At 45.3% G+C, this 21,759-nt stretch overlaps 1 protein-coding gene across 7 annotated transcripts in view; it reads left to right on the forward strand.

The window, feature by feature from the left end:
- mecom (MDS1 and EVI1 complex locus) overlaps positions 1–21,759 on the forward strand; it is a 139,848-nt gene that overhangs the window by 43,361 nt on the left and 74,728 nt on the right. For all 7 annotated transcript variants that reach the window (XM_034604520.1, XM_034604518.1, XM_034604519.1 and 4 more), the window contains exon 2: positions 304–647. In XM_034604520.1, the coding sequence (XP_034460411.1) occupies positions 304–647 (344 nt within the window). The remainder of the gene's footprint in view (positions 1–303; positions 648–21,759) is intronic.

The following is a 21,759-nucleotide window of genomic DNA, read 5'->3' on the forward strand; positions in this document are numbered from 1 at the left end:
ACATTTACACCTACCTCAATTTAGGATTTGAATCCCCAATCTGCATGTTTTTGGACTGTGGGAGGAAGCAGGAGTAGTTGAGAAAATCTAAATAGACAGACCATTCTAAGGCCTTTGCCAAGTTGGGATTCAAACTTGGAACCTTCTTGCTGAGAGGCAACAGTGCATCTGCATCACTGCATACTTACATTTTTTTGTCGGATACATAAATTGTTTTCTGCGTCAATTTGTGATAATCCAACAATGTCAAAGATGTTACTGAGCATCACCCTCACATAGAGACTCTTTCTGTGTCTTTCACAGGTGACGGCGATGATGAGTTTGCCCTATACTCGTCCGACCTCCTAGATGATGTGTGTGGCTCCGATGGCGATCCCACACCTTCCTCGGCCCTGGTGGAGGACCCAGTGTCCCCTCTGCTCTCTGATGATGAGTCTTCGCCTCAGGACCCCTTGTCATTCCAACACCCGAGCTTTTTATGCCAAGAAGATTTGACCATTCCCCTGGACTTTGAGCTGAGGGAGTCGGTGGTTCCAGGCGGAGGCCTGGGCATCTGGAGCCGCAGGAAGGTAAACGTCGGGGAGCGTCTTGGACCATACGAAGGAGAACACACGCCTTGTCTCCGAGACCCCACTCAAGGCTGGGAGGTAGGAACACGATAGATGAAGAGTTTGTGTGCTTGTTGTTAATGTTTTCTGAAATGATTGCTTCAGACTCAGTATACCTTCACAGAAGTTTATGTTTCTTTAAGTGTACTGCACTTGAATATCAATCAAAGATGTAATTTGTACAGTTGCTACCATATTATTCAATGGTTCGGGGATTTATTTTTTATGGCAGCTCGGGTAAAGAAATTTGCTCTACTTGTGACAGAGCAGTTTACACTTTGGTTCAAGTATAAACATGAAAATTGCAGTCACAATGTTTTTTTTCTGCACCAGTAGTAGTAGCACACGTTCTGACAAGGGGGGTTTTCCTTGGCGTACATACACTGTAGCATTCACATCAAGTCCTCTTTTTTATTTCCTCCCATGTCGTCATGTTCACATTTAGCCCAGTGACCACAAAGCTGTTGTTGTCGTCGGTTGCCCAGTGATGTAATGTTAGCTCAGTGCCACTGAAAGAAAGGCAGTCGAGGTTGTGCTCTTAACTCAATTAAAATGAAAAGCCATAAATCCCCTCTTCATCCTGGTTAGGGACCCAGTGCGGCCATTGGCAAATCACATATTGGTCAGGCGGCACAAAAAAATCGAAGGCAGGGTCACAGGACAAGGTCAAAGGTTAGATGTGGTCTCCGTCAGTGTCAGGCTGGTTGGGTTTTATAGAGCAGGAGGAAGGGCCTGGCATAGTATCAGCCTCATTTAGTCTCCCAAAATAGATCCTCTCTAATTTGGATGCGAAGATTTAGTACTTCATATCCAGACCTTTGTCCCTTTGTATGGCAGAACCAAGCTCTTGAAGAGTCGCTGACCATGCAGTTCACAGAGCGAAAAGTAACAGGTTTAAATAAAAAAAGACCATTCAAAACAGTGTTCACTCTCTTTCCCTGAGTCTCCCTAAGCCTTAAGTCCACTTTAATGCTGCACTTTTAAAGATGACTGGGAACGTGTTGGTAAAGTATCAACATTTTGGTCATATAAATAGTTTTGGATTTGGACTGGAGCTCGTTTGGTTTGCATCATAGAGCATTACTCCAGCCCGTCGGCTCTGAGTGGGTTTGGCTCAGGCCGAGTGAAAATAAATTTCTTTCTTTTTCACCCTGGACTACATTTCTCCAGGAAACGTCTCCCTCATTAACAAACTGCTGCTCGCGAGATGCAATATACGAATGTCTGTTAAATGGAAGTGAGAGAAAAACTCTTCATTTTGCCAGTTTTCATAACAGAGAGCCGTAATAAAATGTCTCTGTCTCTTCCAAAGAGATTTACAGCTAGTCCAACAAGCTCTCTTGGTTATTCTTTTTTTTCCTCCCAGGGTAAGAAATAAAGGATAAAGGGGGAAAAGGAGTTTTCATGAATTTTAATCTGGTGGTAATTAATGGGCAGCTTGAATAATAATATGGATTTAAAAAGCTGAGGAGCTGGGATGTAAGTGAGCGTGTGTGTGTGTTGGGGCAGGCGCGTTGGGAGGTGCGGGTGGTGGCAAGGGGGGGATCCAAGATGGGATCCTGGCGAGGCAGCACTGTATCACAATGTTTAATTACCATCCTGACAGCGAGCCATAACTCTTTCCATTAAGTAAATAAGTTGTAAAGAATTTATGATGAAATGCCACATTATTCAGAATGGATATTCAGTGATGACATCCCTCTGCATTAAATATGGTAAATGCCATTAAGCCCTCCTGACCCCACCCCCCTTCTCCCATGCCCACCCGTTTACCATCCCTCGCCCATCGCTCACACCCCCAGCCCCCGACTGCAAACCGTCAATATGCCAATAAGCCCGCGGAGGGTCTGTAAAAATAAAATTGATTTGGTAAATGTGAGTTAAGATAGATATGTTTGCTTTCATCATCAATTCTGTGCGGCGCAGCGAGGTGATGTCACCGACCGGGGGAACGATAAAGTGGTGCTCCCATCTGGAGCGTTTGATGGAGGGCCGTGAGCGGCTCAGGCCAGTGGTGACAGACTGGGGGAAGTTTGTCACCAGGGAGGCCACCGCTCCTCTGCACCATCACCATAAATTCGGGCGGCTTTATTCATAAAGGGGAAGAGTGACTTATGGCGTCCGTGATGTTTTATGAATAGAGGAATGGTGACTTATGGGAAAGATAGCTTTGGTAAATAAGAGGTAGGGAGGCAGCAGTGAGCGGCCTGTCAGGCTGAGACGCCCGCTAACACTGTCGTATGCAGACGTGAAGTGCTGACTGTGCCAGCAATCATATTCCCGCTGTGTGTGTGTGTTTAGTTTGGGTATGTGGAGAGAATGTGTTTGTGTGAAGGATTTGTTCATGAATGTAATTATTAACATCAGGTGTTTCAAACTCAAAACCAGTTTTGATAAGTTGTTTTTGAAACAGTTTTTACCTTCTCTGTTGAAATCCTCTGTCTGTAGTCAACGATAAATAAAATTGTCGGACCGATTGAAATGATTGGCTTGGGTACCTGTCCATCACTAACCGACCTGCCTGCCTGCTCGCACCCTGCCCCTGCTCTCTCTGCGCATGAGTCTTGAGCTGGAAAGACATAGAAATCTAAAGCAGAGACAATAGTCAGAAGTTGGTGAGCGAGTTACAGAAAAGTCGGCTTCTAGCAGTTGTCACTCAGTGCATGTTGATGTGTTCTGGGGGCGTAGCTTTGACGAGAGGGCTGAATGGATGTATCGGTTGAATATTTTAAAAGTGTAGCCTGCTCTTGCTATCTGGATTACCAACTCTAGCTTTGAGAAACTTTTTCATTCATATTTAAATGTTTGAAATAGAAGATTAATCAATATGTAATATAAAGAAATTTTTTTTATGAATCCAAATCATCTGAAATAACTGAATGGACAGTGAAGATGGTGAGGACCAGAACAAAGCTGATGATGGTCTGGAATTTAATTCATGTAACAGCTCAGGAAATGTTTAACAACACGAGGGAAAGTATGAAATATTTTACTCAAAATGTATTTGATCATTTCATGAACTGTGAAAAAATGATATTCGTAGTTTGGTGTGAAAGAATTAGGAGGATGTGTCCTGCAGTATCCTACAGTATATTTATTTCTCAAGGCTTTGCTTGAAACTACTTTTAATGCCTGGATGCCCTCCAGTCCACATTCTGCTGTCTCTCTCTCTGAGTCGTCAGGCGCATTGAAATTCAAACTCCATTTGTGTCTGTCCTCTTCTCAGCGGCAGCAACAATAAGACGGAGAGTTAGAGTCCGGGAGAGAGTTATCCAACACTCAATGAGCCTTTGGACTCGCCCAAACTCGCAGCCCCATGGGATTATGGGTCCTGGGCTTAGAAAGCTGGGTGCCTCCTGCTGTAGCGGCGATGGGCGGAGCAGGTTAGGGGTGCGGGAAGGGGTGGGATGGCGAGTGGGGCGGGACAGGGGCGCTTAGGGCCTTTGTGCACCTCTCGAGTGAGAGGCCGAGGTGGAGGTGGAGGCAATAGTGGTGGCGGTAGTGGTGATGGTGGGGAGGTGGTGAAGGAGATTAGCAGTGATGGTGAATAGGAGTAGAGGATTAGGTGGCTGGGCCGGGCCTTTCCTGGATCTGCCTGTCTCCTGAACCCTCCTGTTCATGAGAGGATGGGAGGATGGAGGGAAGAGAGGCAGATGCCTGACCTGGAGGAGTTCATCCTTTAAACTGTCAGCTGAAAACTTTTCATTTCTTAAGATCTAGTGATAAAAATGAATATGTTGGTGTGTTTATATTACTAAATATTATCTGATCAAAAACTTTTATGATTAACCTGTTGCTTATATAGAGCCTGTGTTTAGGATGTAGATGCATGATGGCTGATAAACAGCCGGAACAACAAAGAACATCCTCCAGGAAAGTTTTCAACCTGTCTGTTTGTGGTTGCTGCTTTCGCAGTTTGCACATGAACTCTAGGAAAGGTCAATTCTGGAATGAAGGTTTTGTGTGTTGCATGTGTGCGCACATACGCTCTTGTGCGTGCGAGGCAGAGTGTGAGAGTGTGGACGGAGGGCGTTTCGAGAGGGCGTTATTTTTTTGTGCACGGATAAGCTGCTGTCCTGAATGAATGCAGATGTCTCTGGCTGGCTGTCCGCCTGTCCCCTGTGCGCTGACGGCCTGTCACCTCTCTCTGTCACAGGGAGAAAGAGCCACTCTCAGTCCTGGCTAAAAGCCCCTTAATCCCCGAGCCCCCTACCACATCCCATCCACTGTCAGCGGAGATGGCCCTGCCCACAGCAGCGCTTAGAAAGGCAGGCGCTAGGGATGAACCTCTCTGTCACTCACACACCTCTCAATGGACACACATCTTCACGTTCTCACGGGCACGTACACATGCACATGTATCGTTTTTTGGGGAAATTCAAAGTGAAAAAAAGTCCCGCGGCTGCAGAGGCGAGGTGAATGGCGGATGTCAAACGCATTGTGCTGCAGGAACACAACGGCTGCGCTGACATCATTGTGGGACCTGCTTTCTCCTCTTGAGAAGAGCAGCGACCGGCCGCTGAGACACTGTGTGTAATAATGAAGGAACAGTTCACAGCATACTCTCGGGTCTCGTTGGCACTTAATGAATTGTAAAGAAGACAATAAGGACCATTAAAGTCTGTTGTGTGGGACCGGATAGTGCGAGGGGGGAAATGTGTCGCCGCGTAGACAGAGTGTTCTGAACAAGTGACTGTGTTTTTGTGTCTTACGAGAACTGTGCTGCCGAGGAAACATCTATCCTTTAATTATACCTTCTTTGATTGTGATTACAGCTATGCTCCTGAGCTCTTTGTGTAAGACTAGTAGTTTAGACAAGTAGAGTTGGAAAGACCTGAGGGTACGATAACTGCTGGGGGAGTTGGGGCTGAAAGTAGATATGGAGGTGGGGAAGATGGTTTTGCTGGATCTGAGCTAATACCAAGTTTTTCACCTGTCTTCAAAAGTGTAGCTTTCAAACCATGTTTCAGATGAGAGTCTGTTGCTACGGAGATTAGGAAGCTTGCAGTTTATGATCTCATTACTATGAAGTGTATACCTATAGAGGAATTTCATTCATATCAACCTAATCTTCACCTCATAATTTGTCTTAATGTTTATTGCAGAGTAGTCTGCACCATATGTAGCACAGGAGGCCGCATGTAAGGAATCCAATATTCATGCAGAAGACCCAGTTTGCATCCCATCAATAACCTATGAATTTGTTCTTTTTTAATCTCCACGATCTTGTCCGGAAATCCTTAATATTTGAGTTGCTTAACAATAACCATACCGCGTTTATTTGCCACATTAATCTAAATAATTTCATATTTTGCTCAAGTATAACACAGCAACCAGTCACAGTAGGTTTTTCGTAAAGACCCAAGCCTACCAAGTCTTAATCAACTCTGCCAAGGAGTTCATGTTTTTACCGTTGTCCATTTGTTTGTTGGTTTGGTTGTTTGTAAGCAAGATTTTGCATTACCCTAAAACTTGGTGAAAGGATGCAGGTCCAGGAAAAACCCATTGAATTTTGGTGCAGTTCCAGGAATGTTCTATCACTTTCTTTAGCATTGTGATATATGGCGTTTACTGACATTTTCACTGTTTTCTCAGGGAATAATTCATGGATCTTGATGAAAAAAAATCAAGATCCATGAATTATTCCCTGAGAAAACATATTTAGGGGACAGATTTCTATAAGTGTGAGCAATTTGGTGCAGCTTGATTGAATTTCAGTGGACTGTTGGGCCTTGGCCCAGATATGCGCTCTACTGAGTGCCATTCATTTTTTCAATTTTACAGTCATATGAAACGGTTTGACATTTTATATAGTTTTCCAAGCAATCAATTCATGCATTGATTGAATTTAATTGGCACCACTCGAGTGAAGACCATGTGACTTAAGGAGCTACTTCAACACCCCTGCATGGCCTCTTACCTCCTCCACATGGTGCAGAGTGTGTGCAGCCTCCCCTCCGTTAAAACAACCCCAGTAATTCCTTCAGCCGTGTTCGTCTGTGTCTGTCTTTGTCTCTCGTGGTGTCTGCGAGTGAGATGAGCTCTCCAGCCAGAGTAACTGAAGCTTGATTGTCTCGGACGGCAGTGATGTCCATTCAAAAACCAAGACAAAACAAGCTGGGGGTCCATCTCCCTGCCCCTGCAGTTGATTGGTAATCCCTTTCTTTGGGTTAATCTGTTGTTTGTTGGTGCTGGTTGAAGCCGGTGTGTGTCTGTTTGTGTGTGTTTGGGGTGGAGGGGGGTGTTATTGAAGTTTTAATCTAATCTGAGAGGAGCTAAAGTAGACGAAACACACTAATGTGGACAGTGTAATACTGAAAGTGTGAGAATCCATTCATTCCATGTGGAAGCTCTTCTTCATCAGTTAGAGAGAATGAAAAAAAAACTCAAAATTACAGATTTCCCTCTCATTCCTTAACTCTCACCCCTCCTCCACCTTCTCCTCCTCCTCCTCCTCCTCCTCCTCCCGCTTTCTCTGTCAGAGTTCCCAGCAGGGAGGGGAAGCTAGGTTAACTAACTGAACAAAGTCAGAGTGAATTGCAGTAGGACAAAGGCGGGCGCGAGTGGGGGCTATGCCAATCGGAAGGTGTAGCCGGCAGCACAATACCAGGTGAAGGAGGCTGTCGTCAGGGGTCCACCCGAGCAGGGCAAAGGTCACAGGCCTTATTAGATCTAAAGTGAATGGAAGGGACTTATTTAACGGGAAGAGGGAGGTCAGTAAAAAGGAGGGATGAGGAAGGAGTTCACCTGTTTGAAAAGCTCAGAGGGCGGCTGGTTTCTCCCCCTCATTATATCCAACCTGTCGGGAAGCAGACAAAAATCAGACCAGCTGATAGCTCACGGTGGGAGTCACAACACACACATAACACAGCCCTGAGCTGCAAAAGAAAAGGGGGAGGCTGATTTGATCGGAAACACACAGGGCAAACTCAATAACACAATGACAAACGTCTAGACATCCACAGATATAATAGACTTTATATGTAGGTGCATCGACTCGACGGCGCAATATAAATGCTACTGCCTTGTAACGCACATTTACATCATCCATCCTCGGCTGTTATGGCACTCTGAATGATCTGTGGTGGGGGCACACTGCTAAGACTGTTGGAGGAAGAACACTTCAAAGTCGCTGCCAAAGCCATAAGACATTTCTGCGTTAATGGATGATGTTCAGAGGAAAGTAAAAGGAGAAATGAGAATGGAGCATGGTATGTAGCAACGGTTACCCACTTGAATTTGGGTCACCACAAGAGTTAGACATTGATGTTGCCTTCCAAATATCCCAAAAGATATATTTTTAAAGGACATATATGTAAAACTCTGATTTAAGAATGCTAACCCAAACGAAATTTGAAAGGACGATGACCCGCGTGAAACCCGGTGAGCCAGCAACCGCACAACACTCTCCACCGAACACGAACACCGGTGACGGTATATCACTGTTTGACTGCTTCTCCAGGTGCCAACAAACTCAGTGTTCTGGTCGTTGAACGTGTAGTTTGTGTAAATACAAACGGTTGAGTTTGTCTACAGTTAAAACTCATGTCTGTAGTGGCTGATTCCAACTTTTTGCTATGAACAGGCAGGAATGAAGGCGGAGCCTCTGAGGAAGCAGTGAAACGAGGAGGTTTATTCGTTTTAAAATATCAACAGTCGTTCCCCAGAATCACTATCTGTACCTTTAATGTGATGATAGTAGTGAAGTGACATTGGAAGTGAGGGAATGTGCAAGAAGTATTGACTCCACCCATGTAAGGCATTCAAATCAAACGCACCTCATCAACTTTCTACAAGGCTCCCCAGGGTAGTGCTATTACACACACTACTCTTACTTATAGCTGCACACATACAGTTACCCACAAACGTGTGTAATACACCAACATAAAAAACCCTAAGTTTACACACACACACACACACACACACACACACACGTACACACACATGGGCAGACACACACAAGGTGGCCCCTGCACTCTGCAAAGATATAGGTGAAAATGAGGGGACCCCTAAACAGCGTACAGGAAACAGAGGTGATGAATTCCGTGTGCGGGGCCACAGAGCCAGGCTCATAGATACCTTATCTAGGGGGATTGATAGGGGAAAGGGCCTTCCCTTAAAACACACTACTGATTGTTTCCAAATGTCTTCCCAATGGGGAGGGTCAGGGAGAGGGAGAGACAGCGACTCGGGGGCAGAGCTTGCAAGACTTTTATTGGTCCAGTCCGGGGGAAACAGAGAGGGAACGGCAACTCTGTCCCGGCTTTCCTGCCCCAAGTTGCTGCTAGCGCTTAACTACCAGTCAGATCACATTACCCAGGCAGTAAATCTAAGTACCGGTTAACGCAAATAATCAAGAGCTAATACTGCACTACGAAACCACTTTCTCTGTGTCTGTGGTTGGAGCTGTGCAAACAGGCACAAGCCAAGGCCCTCTGTCCTCTTAGCCTCTGCCAGACTCTCCCTCAGTCTCTCATGGCTATTATAACCTACACACAGTCACAATCTCCATGGACTTATGTTTCCATGTATCCCTCGTGGAGTGTGTACCTCTGTGTGTGTGTGTGCGTGTGCGTGTGTGTGTAGTGTGTTTGTGTTCACTCGCATGTTTAAATCTCTCTCCTGTCACTGCAGTTCAAAGGGTAATGGGACAGTGCGGTCTAGTCTGAGAGCTTATTACTGGGTTAAGCGCTAAAAAACGCCGGCCCGGGCCACAGTCAGCACGGTAACACCGTACCCTTCTTCCAATTACTCCATATTGCTGCTCCAATTAGAGTGGAGCAGGTCCAAAACCAGAGCCGAGAGCTGCCAGGTTTAGAGAGAGAGAAAGCAGAGGCCCCGGGTGGCAGTAATGAGGTCTTAACCCCGACTTTGCTCTATTATGTCATAATGCTTTAATTCGAGCCATATGATAGGCTGCCGTGCACTCCTATGTTATTGGAAAGTCAATATTTGTGAGCTGGCCCTGTCTGCTCACCTCAGATGTGCCCTGGGAGTGAGTGCAAAAAGCCAAACATTTCTGAGGAGCAAATTATTGACAGAGGAGAAGGCCACACCAGGTTGTTCAGGGAGGGGATATGTTGTAGTCACTGCTTGCTCACACCACATATCTAATGAAAAGAGAAATAAATATGTGGTGTCTGCCTTGGGTGATCTACACAGCTCTATGTGGGATGGTGATAAACCATTGGCTGCATTATACCTCAACAGAATAGGTTATGTTTTCATTTTTTTTTTTTAAACTTAGTGGAAGGATGGGATGTGAGCCAACGGGGAACCCACTAAATCTTGGCTCGGATCAGAACAAAGGGCCTGATCCAGGAATTTTTGACATCACTTTCTTTACCATTTGATTTTTGGTCATTTTCCCAGGGAATAATTCATGGATCTTGATGGAAAAAAATCTGGTATATTTAGGGGACTGATTTGTATGCCTGTGTGAAATTTGGTGCAAATTGTCTGCTGGGCCTTGGCAGAGATATGCACTCTACTTAATGCTGTTCTAGATACTACTAGCAACAGTTTTTAAGTCATTTCTAAAAGGCATGTAAAATAACACGTATTTAAATAAAGTCACACTTCACAGCATCTAGGATATTCACTTATCCAGGGTGGAATATTATACAGCACATTTGTATGCCATTGAAGTACAATTCAGAGGTGTTTCATTTATTGTAAATGAGCATTTCATTTTTTTATGTTTTTATTTTATTTTAATTTCATCTCCACTAGGGGTCTTCTGACACTGTTCATTTACACCTTATATTACTTTGACTTTCACAAAGTGATTTTTAAGATTAGTATTCCCCATTGAAACATATGGTTTATAAAATATCATGCAATCTTGTAAATAATGCTAAACTACCCAACAGAAGTACCCATTTAGCTCCCCTTCAAATCCTGATTTTACCTTTATGTATCAGTAATCATAATCAATCATAATTTTGCTGGTAATATCTATTTACTGTTAGCATGGTGACATTTTTTTTCTTTCTTTTACTTTTAGATTTTACATCATAGTATAACTTTATTTGCTTAAAGTCTGAATATATATCCCCTGTTACATACATTAGCTCTATGTCCCACACACCGTAGAGCAGCTGCTCATCACGACATCACTTCACCACCAAACGCTGTTTTTTTTTTGTCCTGCTGTTGCACCGAGCATCAATTAACTAACAGTGTATTTGTTAATAGTTTGTACAGTGCTTGAAGGTCACATTTTAAACGAGTGCGGCTCTTGTATTTAATGGGGTTAATTACCATGGTAATAACCCAGGACCACATCCTGGTCAATAATTGTTTTGTAATTGGTTTCAGGTTGCACAATAAAAATACAGTCCATCAATTCCTGTCATTTCATAATTACAACAGGGGGCTGTTTAATCATATTCAGAATAAACATGCATTGCTTTTAAATAATGAGAAGCAAGTGGTAGATAATATCTCTTTAGAGAAGGGAAGTGTTTACTGTACCTACTCATACAACTCTATAAAAGTAATTTGTAACTTACAACTGTGTATAACAGCTACAAAACATAACAACTACTACTCTTCTGCAAGGGTTCTTGCAGTTTTGAGTTGATTCTGCACTACAGGCTGCATATGCTGCAAATCAGACTTAATTTGTGTTCTGCAGAGTTGGATTTCTTGTTTACACTCAGAGTGACTCCAGGAATGTTATTCTAACTGCATTACAGCAGCTTTTGCAGGGTATCTTTTTTCATACCCAGCATTGTCCATTGTTTGAAGACGTAAATTGGCCAATAAAAAGCCAATGCTTATTGGATATATTGGATTAGACATCCAGCGTACTGTACGCTCATGTGTTTTGCATTACACTTCTCTAAACTTGAGCGTGGGGCAAGGGATTGAGCTCTACACATGGCAGTCCCCCTTAAATCCAACAGATAAATGCAGCTCACTCATCCGAACACTGGTGAGGGGAAAACTGTAGATAGTGTTTCTCCTCCTGGGAGAGAGTGGAGGGGTGCAGGGGGATGAGAAAAGCAGTTAAAACATGGTTATGCACGGCGACCGGGTGGGGGGGGTAGTCCGTGCACAGATAGGATAGGCAAAAACCAGACAACTAGACTGGGTGAAAACAAGAGTGATAGATGAGGCAGAAGAAAAAGAGAGACACATAAAGGGGGAGAGAAGAGTGCAAGAGAGTGAGAAAATCAGTCAGAGTGAATGAAAGAGAGGCAGAATGAGCCGAGGAGGAGGAGGAGAGAGAACTCGATGTCCTGTCTCTGCTACGTGCCGAGGGAGACAGATTTCCCGGTGGAGTGTTCCCAAGTGTCCCCCTGCAGTCCATAATAGGATTTCCAGGCTACAGCAGGTAGTCTGTGAGGGAACTTTGTTCGCAGGCGCTCACAGATAAGGGTTAATGCAGCCCAAAGGTTCCTCCGCTAAACAGGGCGCTCTGGGAGTCTGTCGCTCCCTCCTCGTCGGCCTGCGTTGTCAGCACCAATCCGTCACAAAGGATTTCTTCCTGCAAAACTCAGTGGCCATTTCTGACATCTCTAACAAACTAATTGTTGTCTCCAGTGCTGGCAAGCCCTGTGAAGTCCTAACGAGTTAGCGTCTTCTGCACAGATGAGAAAAAGTCTCGCAAAATCAATTTACGCTTTGTCATCAGAGCCAAAATTGGCAGAGGAGGAGAGGAGAGGAGAGGAGAGGAGAGGAAAGGAAAGGAAAGGAAAGGAAAGGAAAGGAAAGGAAAGGAGAGGAGAGGATGCCAAGACGGACCATGCCAGAGTCTCTTAGAGCAGAGTTTGTGTCGTCCCTATTCTCTCCTCCAATTGTTCTCTTTACCCAGGCCGTTTTATGACCGCTTCCCTCCAAGCCACTTTATGACAGGCATTGTAATGTCTTTAGAGTTCGGAGCAGCCTCTGATTGGGCCATGCGGTGCTCCTCTCTGGCTCTGAGTGACAGTGGGACCGGGTCCAACCGCCACCCAGGACACAGAGCCATAAATCATCCTGCTGGCACCGGGCTCCACTTCCTGAACGACTACCAGTTCCTGCAGGGGACAAAAAGGGCTTTGTGGGCTTTAGGCAGCAAGAACCTCTCCTCTCTTTCAGGATTCTGAGGTTTTACGAGCGATGCTGAGAGAGATTGTGGGGAAAGAGAGAGAGAGAGCATACACACACACTCTCTTTCTCTTTTATTAAGTATGTTTAATAAGGCTATGACTAAGCTAGGCCTAATAGCTACTGAATGTGGACACCTGTTGAACAGCAGGCCCTGATCAGATCAGCCACTGTTTGTTTTCATCTGTCACTATGGAAACTTCCCATTGGCGTTACTTCACTGAGATAAAGTCATCAGCCCTCAGTTTCTGCAGGAGCCCAACTTGGCGATTTCATCACTGTTAATGTGAGGAATCAGACTGCCAGAGCTGCGGCGGCGGCCCACGCCAGAGGTGGCCTCCCTCCATCGCTCCCTCCCTCCTTTACATTCCTCATTTCCACCAGTCTCCGTCCTCCCTGTGTGTTTGGATGGCTCCACCTCACTGTCAGGCTGTGAGGGACGGCTGTTTTCCTTGCAGGCCAGATCAAGACAGGAGATTGGCCCCGGGGGGCCCGAGGATGTGAAGCTCCTGACACGTCCCGTAAATCTAGGGTGTCCCATCTCCACCGCTAGATCCGTGCGCAGCAATGAGAACGCCAATGAGGCGTGAGGATGAACATTCCTCTGGCCGTTCTCACACACGATAATACTTCGCTGCCCCTCTTTGCTGTCCACCTCAGCAAAAAAGACGTCTGTCTCTGTACCCCCTGGTGAAGTCCCCACAACCCTGAACCTTTAGGCATAAAGGTTTTTGCAGTAAGGCTGCTTGCTTACATGGCTTTGTGTTTTTGTTAAATGATGAATATGAAATGCTGTGTTATTCTAGAGTCCATGAGAGGCAGTTACAAACTGGTTATGTTGATATACTTAATTCCCATAATCCTCTGCCATGTCTGTCTGCAGTCCCACAGCATGGAGTTGGCAGAGCTCCGCGAACATAAGCAGACAAACTCGTATGCACACTCGTGCACACACACACCTTCTTACACACATCTAGGTGTCATGTAACTCTCATACATGGAGCTATGTGTGGGGCTTTCATGCATTCTAGACCTTTTTAACTCTTGTTGTATCAATGTAAAGTTTTACAAACTTACTGGGGCCTCTGCTATATCAACGTATTTCAAATGAGTACTTTCCACATGTCTCTGGTGAGAATTGTTTTTATTATCACCGTTATTTTATTTTCTTTGTTAAATGTTTCCACTCAATTTGCAGAACCCACAGACATAATCCATATGGACATATAAGGGGAAATTGAGGTGAAGGGTTAGACTGAAAAGTATACTGACCAAACAACAAGCAAACAGCAGACAGCCTGGGCCTAGGCCATGTGGCCCCCTTTCCCCCCTCACCCAGGCGGCCATGTTAGCCACGTTAGCCAGATTTTTCACCCAAATGGAAATGAAGCCTGTCACTTCCACGCAGCCTCCAACCGCTCTGTCTGTCCAATCCGTCACAGCGCGCCAGCGGCCGCACAAATAGGCCTGCCACTCTCACTGTCATCTGAGTAACGGATGTCCCATCGTTACCACAGGGTGCGAGCAGGCAGCACTCAGGTCCACTTTCACTCCTCCTCATTTTTCCTCCATCCTCCTCCCTCCTCTTCCTCTCCCTACCTCGTCCCGGTGATGAGCCTTTTGGACCTTTCGAGGAGTTCAAGGTGTGTGTGTGTTTGTGGGTGTGGGAGCACAGGCATGTGTATTTTTTTTCTGTGTGCAATGAATGCTTCCCCCAATCTCCCACCCTATGCCCCAATCTCCCATCAAGACTCAAAAGCAGTGGTATAATAGGAGCAGGGGTGGGGTGAAATAAATTGTGTCCTGGACTGGTAACCTAACAGCCATCATAAATAATGTAGACCTATTTGAAGGGGAAGATGGGGCATTAGAAGCTATTTACACTGCAGGAGCCGTGCTATCGATCAGCATGGGACGTCCCATAGATAAGAATGGGATGATGTCATGGTTATTTATGGTGATTCCCGATAGTAAGGCTACAAAAGGGATTCGAGGTGACAGCATCATCAGTTTTTTGGGGGGTCCAGGGGGAAAGGGGGCAGGGGGGGGGGTTTGATGCATTCGGTCATCAATGGAGAGATCAGCGGGGCGGTTGTGGGAGGCAGTGGGCGCATGCTTCTGACATACACACACATTCAAGCGTGGACCTACCGACATTCATGGACACAGACGACTCTACTCGCACACACAAACATTTAACATGCATGCAAACACCCACACGATGCAAAGATAAATGCCACTGGCGTGATCAGGGTCTATAAAGAGCGGTGAGAGGAGATGGCTGAGAGGAGAGACAGTACATCTCTGTCTCCCTGTTCCACATTCAGCAGCGTAACATATATATAAAGAGAGAGAGAGAGCAATAAAACACTGGTTCTCCTCTGGTGTTCTCTCCGAATTGAGCCAAAGGCCATATTCAATACGAGTCTGAGACAGAATTACCATTCAGGGATCACTGCTCGGGTCATATAAGTACATGAACCTCAGTTGTGTTAGATGAGAATTTAGGAACTGTGAGATATGGAGACTGGATAAGGTGCACCTTGGGATTTGTCATATATCCTGCAGAGGGAGGAGAAATAATGGGAGGACGTCTTGGAAAAGAACTCGGAGGTCCCTTAATTACAAATCCAGCTATTGGTCACCCATCGCCGACGTATCACGGTTAGTATTGTGACATGGGAATGTCTGAAGTAACATGAGACAATGAGAGCTGTTTTCAGACATGCACTTCAGCAAATCTCCACACAATGGGGATCAGACTTTGGCTCTCACGTATGAAGAACGCAGCAAGAGATTCTCCGGTCCGACGCGGTCACAACAAAAGAAAAAAACCCTCTCCGCACAGCATGCAGGACATAACGTATAACACCTATTTCTCATCAGGATATATTTGTATTCATTTTGTTTTGTTTTAAAGTTTTGTTCAGTCGTGTGTTCGAGACACAATCAATGTGCCCACTCGCTCCTCCGGAGAATATCCTGCTGTTTTCTTGGTTCACTCTGACATTTTAACAGTTCTTTAGCAATTCTTACAGTCTAGCTGGAGAAACATTTGCGTTCTTACATACAGCCACTCCCGATAACTTCAGGAGATTATTCAAAGTACAGTGCATGTCCACTGACAACAAATTATCTGCTCAAAAACTCTGGTCTATCAATTTTGAAGTATTCCAACACTCACTGTATCAGTGACAAGGAACGGTGGTCAAATCTAAAGTACATTTAACATGTAGATCCGTATGTGGGTCATGGAGCAGTGGGGTTGTAATGGAAATTTTCTCTGTTATTGTGTCAATGTAAGTAAACACATGTTGTGCAAGCCTAAAGTAATGCATGTATATTTCCATACAACAATAGAAAGCACCAATATTAACAAAATGTAGTATATTGTGGAATATTCTTTATCCTTCTATGAAAGATAGCATTTCTAAATAACCGCTGTCATTTCAGATATAATTCACAAGAACCAACCGTTTACACTGACCACATACAAACCCAACTGGACCAGCCATCGTGTACACACTTATGCTTTGAATGGTGCCATAAAAACAATGTCGTGCTGCAGCAAAGAGCCGCACAGAACACGTCAACAAACACTTTACTTCTTCCATAAGCTTTAAAAGATGGTCAAAGAGCGGGAGAGCGAGAATGGCAGGAGTACTAGAAAGCAAGACTCCCAGAGGTGAGGGAGGTGCGGCGGTGCGGTGGAAAGAGGAGAACGGGAGGGGAGTAAAAGTTGGCACGACTCCACAGTGTTTTTTGTCGCTGGCCCCTCGGAGCAGGAACATTATTGTGAATATTAGTTCAGAACTTCTGGCACCCATCCAGACACCGGCCTCTGCCTGTGCAGGGGGGGGGTTTAGCAGCAGGGTTCGAGCCCCATCGTACACACACACATCACTACTGCCATTAACCCCCCCCCCACACACACACATCTCCTCAGCACACGCAAGAACTAAAAAGGCTCCACAACAACAAGATGTGTGGAGCCGTAAGTCCTGCCCAGCCCTGATAACAAGTCCCAGCTTTTTAAAAAATAAGCAAACACATGTGGCCGTTTGATGTGCCCCCTTATCTCTGCGCAACTTTAAATCCTCAGAGTTTCTCCAGCGAGATCAAATTCAGTAATTAATCTTCCAGCTTTTTTTTATTGTGGAGCAAAAACTTTGGCTCAAACTCAAAAAGCTCACTGCTGCGTCCGTGCACCAGTGGAGTTTCCGGCAGTGCGTCTTTCACGCTGCTAATGAGAAAGTGGCGGAGAGGCCTGGGAAAAAAAAGTCTGCTGAACTCCATGAGGAGTGCTTCAGAAAGTTGTGCAGTTATTCTTGGATGAATGGTGAAAGTATGGTTACTTGTAGGTGTTTGTCTTCATTGGGCTGAACGCTCTTCAGGATTGTCTTCTTGACTCTTGGGCTTGAGGCTCAGATCAGACCATTTCCCATTATTTTTTAGTTTCACGAGACAGGTAGAGCTTACAAGGAAGGAAATGATCTTTGCTGCTTTTATTAATATAATTTATCATATTTTTCCAGTTTGTATGCTCTGTAATTCTTCTTAAACTCATGATTATGGTCATAAACTGTACATAAGAGGATAGCGCCTCAGGAGCCAGTAAGTTCAAAGCGGGGATGCCACTGGGCAGACTGATAGCTGCCTGGCACAGAGGTGAAACCGCACAAAGAGAGAAAAGCGTGGGGAGAGCACCTCCCAGTTCCAGGGAAGGAGGAGGGCGCATGCAGGGTCTATTGAAGGCGAACGAGGAGACACAATGCACAACAGGGTCAATGCTGGGTCAGCAAAGTCCATGAACTGCCGGGTACAAGTGATGGCAGGCAGGAGCGAGACGGCAGAGGACAGACAGGTGAGCTGTTAGCATTAGCCATTAGCTTTTTTCCCTTCTTTTAATGCCAGAAGAATGCGGTGCAGGAAGGTGCTCGTTCAAGGGCGGCGACATGCATGATTATAACCGCGCACAACAAAAACACTCTCCACATACGTGTGTGTGTGCATATGTGCTCGCGTACACGTGTGCACTTTAATGGAGTACTTTTTTTCAAAGGTTTTGTTAAAGGCTTTTTCGACAAAGCCATCACAAAGGTCATGTATCTATAAGTATCTCTTTGACCTTTCACCCTTGACCCCTCAGCCAGCCAAGACAACGAGGGGCTCAGAGAGGCGTTACCATGGATACAATACCAGTGGGTCAGTGAGGGGACACATGGGATATTTATACACTTAACTGTTGTGTGAATGTGCGTATACACCTGCATGCATGCATCAAAGGGTGCTTCCAGGTACAGTGCATGTGCTTTTTACTCCATTAACCAAAGTGTGCACCTAAGAGAGGATACATCGAGGTCCCCACTGAAGTTTAACTGTAAAAAAACAAGCACCCACCCCCCTCTATCTCCAAACAAGCCCGATGAGGATGAGTCGATGGGCTCCCAGGTCTCTATCTCAGCCTGCCTTGGGGGCCAAAGAGGAGGAGGGAGTCAGGGTTTTGTCCCTCGCTCCCCCCCGCTTTTGTTAGAGTACCCCTCGTAATAAATCTGGATCTGGTAAATAGCCCATGAATAAAGGGAGATTTTATCCTCAGTGGCACAGGGAAGATTTAGTGGGCAGAGGCAGCGTCGCCTCTCTTCTGAACAACTACAAAGTGGTCACTCAGCGAGCCTTAAGAGGCATAAAAAGCCTGCGGTAGTTCATTAAATCTCCAGCATGAAGATGGGACCGCTGTGGCCGTGATTTACGGCAGTCAGGTGCATATATCGGCGGTGGCACCCAGCCCCACCTCTCATTCTCTGTCTGTCCCAATGAGGAAATAACTAAGCATGCTGCGCTATTTATCGGCTGCATAGTTGGGAGACACACAGGGAGCGGGGGACAGGGACGCTGGGAGCGCCGGAGAGGAAGGGGTGGAGGGGGGGACGGATGGTGTTTTTCCAACTCTTGTTTCTTTTAATCCTGCTCTGAATAGGAGCAAGAAACGATACCTGTGTCTCTCACATCGATCAGAGACCATCTTGAGTGTGGTTCCAGGTGGATGTGTTTGACCTCATGAGGAGGCAGTGGAGGGCACGAAGGGTAAAGGAGGGGTCAGGGGTCAGTTTATGAGAGTTAAGCTGGGAACCCCCACTTAACCCCCCACACACACAAGTATTCTGAAATTCAGAGAATAAAGTAATAAAATATGTTAATACATTTTCTCAATTACAACTTTATTCTTGTTAAATTACAACATTATTTGCAAAATCTCAAGAACTGTTTTCATCCTGAGACGTGGAAATGGGAGTCTGGCTACTTTTCCTGCTCTGATGATTTTTAATGATCTAAAACAATTTATTTTAATAACTTTTAGTATTAAACATTTCTGGCAATGAAATACATTACCTTTATAAATGCTCTGTTGCATAATATATGAACAAGACACATAAATGTCTCCTGAAAACATTAGGTCCCTAACATATCACCTATTACAATAATATCCTACATTTCATGTTATGCTCACAAATCCCTGGCTCCTTCACTGACTTGACTTTGACCTTGCTGTAATCACTAAACCTTTAATATTCCCCAGATTAAATAACAAGTCACTCTCTCTCTCACCTTGAAGCTGAGCCACTTAACATGGAGGAACATTAAATATTTGTTTTCAGATTCTTCGTGCTTTCAGTCAGCGATAGGAGCTTCACTTACGCAGCGTTGGATTTGCCCTGTTCAAACATTCACGGCCCAATACAGAGTTCGGTGTGTGTCATCATAATCTCAGTCACAAAAGTTTTTTGATAAAGAAATGAGTGATGATTTTATTTGTGTGTGAACGTTTGCCAGTCGACGTTTACAGTAGTGACGTTGCTTTCACTCTGGTTTAACTCTCAGCCGTTGGAGATCTCGATAAAATACTTCCCGATAAATTTACTTACGTGTGAACTCCCAAGCAAACTTTTCCTGTGCACACTCTAGCCCTTCTCTGCGCTGATTCAGAAGGTCAAGTTCCCGCAGACAATCTGCAAATCTGTTAATCTCCTCACTGAAGGACAGCATAAGGGCAGATAAATGCCATTTACCACAGTACGACTCCCCAAATAGGATGATTTAGACTTGCATTAATCACATTCAGAAATGTCAAGTTTCCCTTTTCCTTTATAGAGTTCCTCTCTCGTTTCCCTTCTCCCTCTCTGTCATTCCTCTCCTCCTCTCCTCCCTTTACCCTTCATCCACCTCTCTTCCTCTCTGTGATGTCGGCATAAAGATGTAGGGCCCGATCAGTGGAAGCTGATGTCCTAATAGAGAAGTAATGAGAATAGATCTGCTGGCTGCCGGGCTGTCTGCGTGTCCCGGCCGCGCCGCTGTGTTCAACCACTTATGAAAGACACGAGGGGGGAGAGCGCGATGTGCTCTGGCCCTTAGCGCAAAGATAATATTCACTGTTTTATCCACCTCTGCCTGACAAATGACTGTCATTAATCAGCAGCCAGAAAGTCTGCCCTGTGTGTGTGTGTGTGTGTGTGTGTGTGTGTGTGTGTGTGTGTGTGTGTGTGTGTGTGTGTGTGTGTGTGTGTGTGTGTGTGTGTGTGTGTGTGTGTGTGTGTGTGTGTGTGTGTGTGTGTGTGTGTGTGTGCGTGCACAAAAAAATGGTCCCTGCTTGGTATTTGTGCAAGGAAGAAATGCAAATATCCACACACGTGAAGACATACACATCTTAAAGATCTTGCTGCGGAAGGACATTCACTTTTTTCTCTTTAAACCAAAAGTAACGGGCCTATGCAGGTATTTTAAACACAGGTAAACGATTTTGTGCATCAGAAAGAGACAAAGATTATAGTAATAAATAACATTTCAAAAAGGAGTGCAGACAAAAGCCAGATGTTAGTGAGCTTTTAAATCAGAGGGTTTTATTGCTCGATGGGGTTTTTACCTCAAAGAAATTTGTATTGCACGTTCAAGGTGTGTAATACAAGAGAACAAAACAAAATCCACGAAACGAGAGGGAAAATGGAAAAAATCAAGCATTTACAAAGAGGGATCGAAAGAAAGTGAAAGAGGCACAAGTGGGAGGATAAATAAATGTGGAGGTTAACAGGCACAAAGTGCCAGAGCGAGGGCCGGTTGTTGGCCCTCACACTAGATGAGGTGGCAGAAAGAGAGAGAGGGCCCGAGGAGGGCCTTTGTGTGAATGAATGCGTCTCACCCTCCAATGTTATGATGGTAAGTCATTAATCACAATCCTGACAAAATACACAGTGACCAAGAATCACACACTTGGCAGCCAAGCGTACACGCGCACACACACACACACACACACAAATATGCACGCGGGCACATTATATACAAGGACATATAAGCACCCAGTCTGAAGTCACACAAAATGTGTTTGCGTGTGTGTGCACATGTTAGTGTGCATGCTTGTATTGCTCTCTAATTCACCTCTCTTGCTTAGAGACATACTTCACATCTCCTGTGGACCACAGCAGCGATTCCTAGATAACAACTAGTATAACCATGAGACGGAGGAAAGACAAAGAGCTGCTGGAAAAAGGCCCAGCTTTGGGGGAAATGCACTTATTCTTATTTATTTTCCGTTTAGTTTTTATTAAATGTCGCAGATTTCTTTTTACGTAGCCGCCATGAAACATCTCACCTTTACAAAGTAACCAGCTTCATAAAAATGAAATTGCTGTAAGGGAGGTCTAAGTAGCTTGCTATATGATAGCACTTGGCAGCTGAGAGCTGAGAGCTGTTGGCCTACAGCGCTGGTATCCTACACAGAGGCTCCACTCTCTGAGTTGGCTCCTGGCCCTGGTCCTTCCCCCTGGCCTCAGTCTGGCCTTGGTCTGGGCCTGCTTGTCCCCGGCCCTGCCAAACCTCCACCGCACCCCCCCCACCCCTCCCAGGAGCATCACTGCATCTCTAATCTGCACCACTCTGCTTTTCCAAGTACACACTCCAGCTGCCCAACCGAATGCAGGGATGACCTGACAGGCACACTGCCCTGACTGTGAGCCGGGGCACCTCGCTGACACAAACACAACCTTCCTCCTCCAGTGATCGT

Source organism: Hippoglossus hippoglossus, chromosome 13 (assembly GCF_009819705.1).
Source record: "Hippoglossus hippoglossus isolate fHipHip1 chromosome 13, fHipHip1.pri, whole genome shotgun sequence".
In the NCBI taxonomy this organism is placed as follows: domain Eukaryota; kingdom Metazoa; phylum Chordata; class Actinopteri; order Pleuronectiformes; family Pleuronectidae; genus Hippoglossus; species Hippoglossus hippoglossus.